This window comes from Sitophilus oryzae, unplaced genomic scaffold (genome assembly GCF_002938485.1).
Source record: "Sitophilus oryzae breed Bouriz unplaced genomic scaffold, Soryzae_2.0 scaffold_1517_pilon_pilon, whole genome shotgun sequence".
Taxonomy (NCBI): Eukaryota; Metazoa; Arthropoda; class Insecta; order Coleoptera; family Curculionidae; genus Sitophilus; species Sitophilus oryzae.
The window spans coordinates 87,902-89,933 of NW_022146189.1; the positions used below are offsets into that span (position 1 = coordinate 87,902).

The window sequence follows — 2,032 nt, forward strand, 5'->3', positions numbered from 1 at the left end:
TTAGCAGTCAGATTTGTTGACATATAAACTTACAAATTGGTTACAAACACATATATTTTTTTTTATCTGATAGAACAAAATTACAAATAAAATTATTTTGATAATATTGTATCTATTACAATATACCGTATGATTGAAAAAAAACGGTCCGGTTGGCTTGGAAATGACGATCGATAACATTTTCCATATAATTTTACATATAAAATGACAGCAATCTTCATTTCATAGCTATCGCTGACGCCGTTTTTATTCGATGATACAGTACTTCTAATATGTAATCTTATTTGAGAGTTAGGCAACTTAAAATTAGAAAAATAAACAACTGAAAAATATAACAAACAATTCTTTATATAAATAGTTCCTAGCATGCCTTAAAAATATATTTAAAATCTTTTTTATATTGATATATGTATGTGTAACTATTTAAAAAACTATTATTTAATTTTCTATAAAACAGTTAAGAGCTGTAAAATGATAAATTATCATGCTAGATAGTAGATCAGGTACAAATATAATTAAAGTAAATATCAATATATTCCTGACTAGTTACACATACACAATAAGAGATCATATTTGTAGAATGCTAGTTTCAAACTATATATTAATATTTGCACTATTTTATTTGATATTTTCTAAAAAGTTCTTTAAATTTAAAATTGTTGCTACGAAAATGAATTTTCCATTTCTTCTGATCCATCTTCTGAATCATTCGAACTTGCCTCGGTAGAACTGAATTCCTTCATTTCAACTTCAATAGACTGACTAGATACATCACTGGAAATATTGAGTTTTATTTGATTATCTGAAGCCTGCCTTTTTTCCAAATCCTGCCATGGGTCCTCCAGACATGACGGATCAAAAAATACTGACACATCTGATTTAAAATTATTATGTCTGCGATTTTTAAAGTTATTGTTATGATGGTGACCTTTGTAAAAAGCTTGCTCAGAATATCCACCATTTCCAGGAACACTGACCTAAAAAGTTGATTGATGACATTAGTTTAAATAAAGTTTTTTCTCAAGGATGTAAATATTGAGGCGCTGAATACAAACACTGAGGCGCCAGTGTTATATTTCAAGTTTAAACGCAAAAGTTATTTTTTTATTTAGGTTTTCATTGATATAAATCAGTCTAAAAAAATAATATTGATAGACTAGATATATTACAAATACATAGATGATGACGCTTGATGATTGTAAAAGCTAAACTACAGTTTATAGACATCACTTCTACTTACTTCCTCAACCGGTTCTCCTTTATATCCATGCTTTCTTTGATATTGCCCTCCGTATCCTTTATTTGGTTTGAAGTGATAGTTGCGACCTGCACGATTCCTATACAACTTTCCATGAAAGGTAGTAGCAACTGGACTGCTAAAGTTGGAAGGGCAAAAATTCCTGTTTTGCGGTGAACCTCCTGGTGAAGATTCACCACTAAAACTTAGAAAGTCCGACGTATCTGAAGAATTCGGACTCGGAATTGAGCTATTATTGAAATACACGAAACCCTGGCCGTTATTATTAAATGACTTCTTCATCGTTCAACTTCAGGAAAAAGGGGGATAAAATTACAATCCTACTATCCGTAAGTAATGTAGACGTGTTTACAAATTACGCTATAAACTAAAACTAAAAGCACTTCAACAGTTTTTATGTATCTCAGAATATAGATATCTCACGCTACATGCGATTTTATGAATGTATCCGTACAGTTATAATCAGTTATAACACGGAAAAGGTTTTTAAAAAACTAAATAAATAAACATATCTCTCAAAGTTTATATACCTTTGACATGCCATTGACATTGACAAGAATGACAGTGACAGTAATGATGGGAGAAATAACGACTACTAGACCATAGATGGCCATAATATAAATCTAAAATTTCTATACAATTTCGTTTTTTCTGAATAGCCAATAATAAAAACTAAATACTTTTAGTAATATAAATTTTGTTACGGTCCTAATTCTCATATCTTGCCAATATAATTTAAATTAAAAGAAAAATTAAATGATGTATATTTGGTTG

The 2,032-nt window shown here is 29.5% G+C and overlaps 1 protein-coding gene across 1 annotated transcript; it reads right to left on the minus strand.

Moving 5' to 3' along the window:
* Positions 1-601: 601 nt before the first annotated feature.
* On the minus strand, positions 602-1,808 carry LOC115878544. The gene is made up of 2 exons (XM_030895069.1): positions 1,241-1,808; positions 602-977 (listed from the first exon to the last, which is right to left on the minus strand). The coding sequence occupies exons 1-2, from the start codon at positions 1,538-1,540 to the stop codon at positions 663-665; spliced, it is 615 nt and encodes a 204-aa protein (XP_030750929.1). The 5' UTR covers positions 1,541-1,808; the 3' UTR covers positions 602-662.
* Positions 1,809-2,032: the final 224 nt, after the last annotated feature.

What these genes read in the sequence shown, in the direction of transcription:
- LOC115878544 (XM_030895069.1), bottom strand. Translation starts at nt 1,540, where the DNA reads ATGAAGAAGTCATTTAATAATAACGGCCAGGGTTTCGTGTATTTCAAT. An exon ending in AAGGAGAACCGGTTGAGGAA is followed by an intron (nt 978 to 1,240) that starts GTAAGTAGAAGT and finishes TCAACTTTTTAG; the next exon opens with GTCAGTGTTCCTGGAAATGG.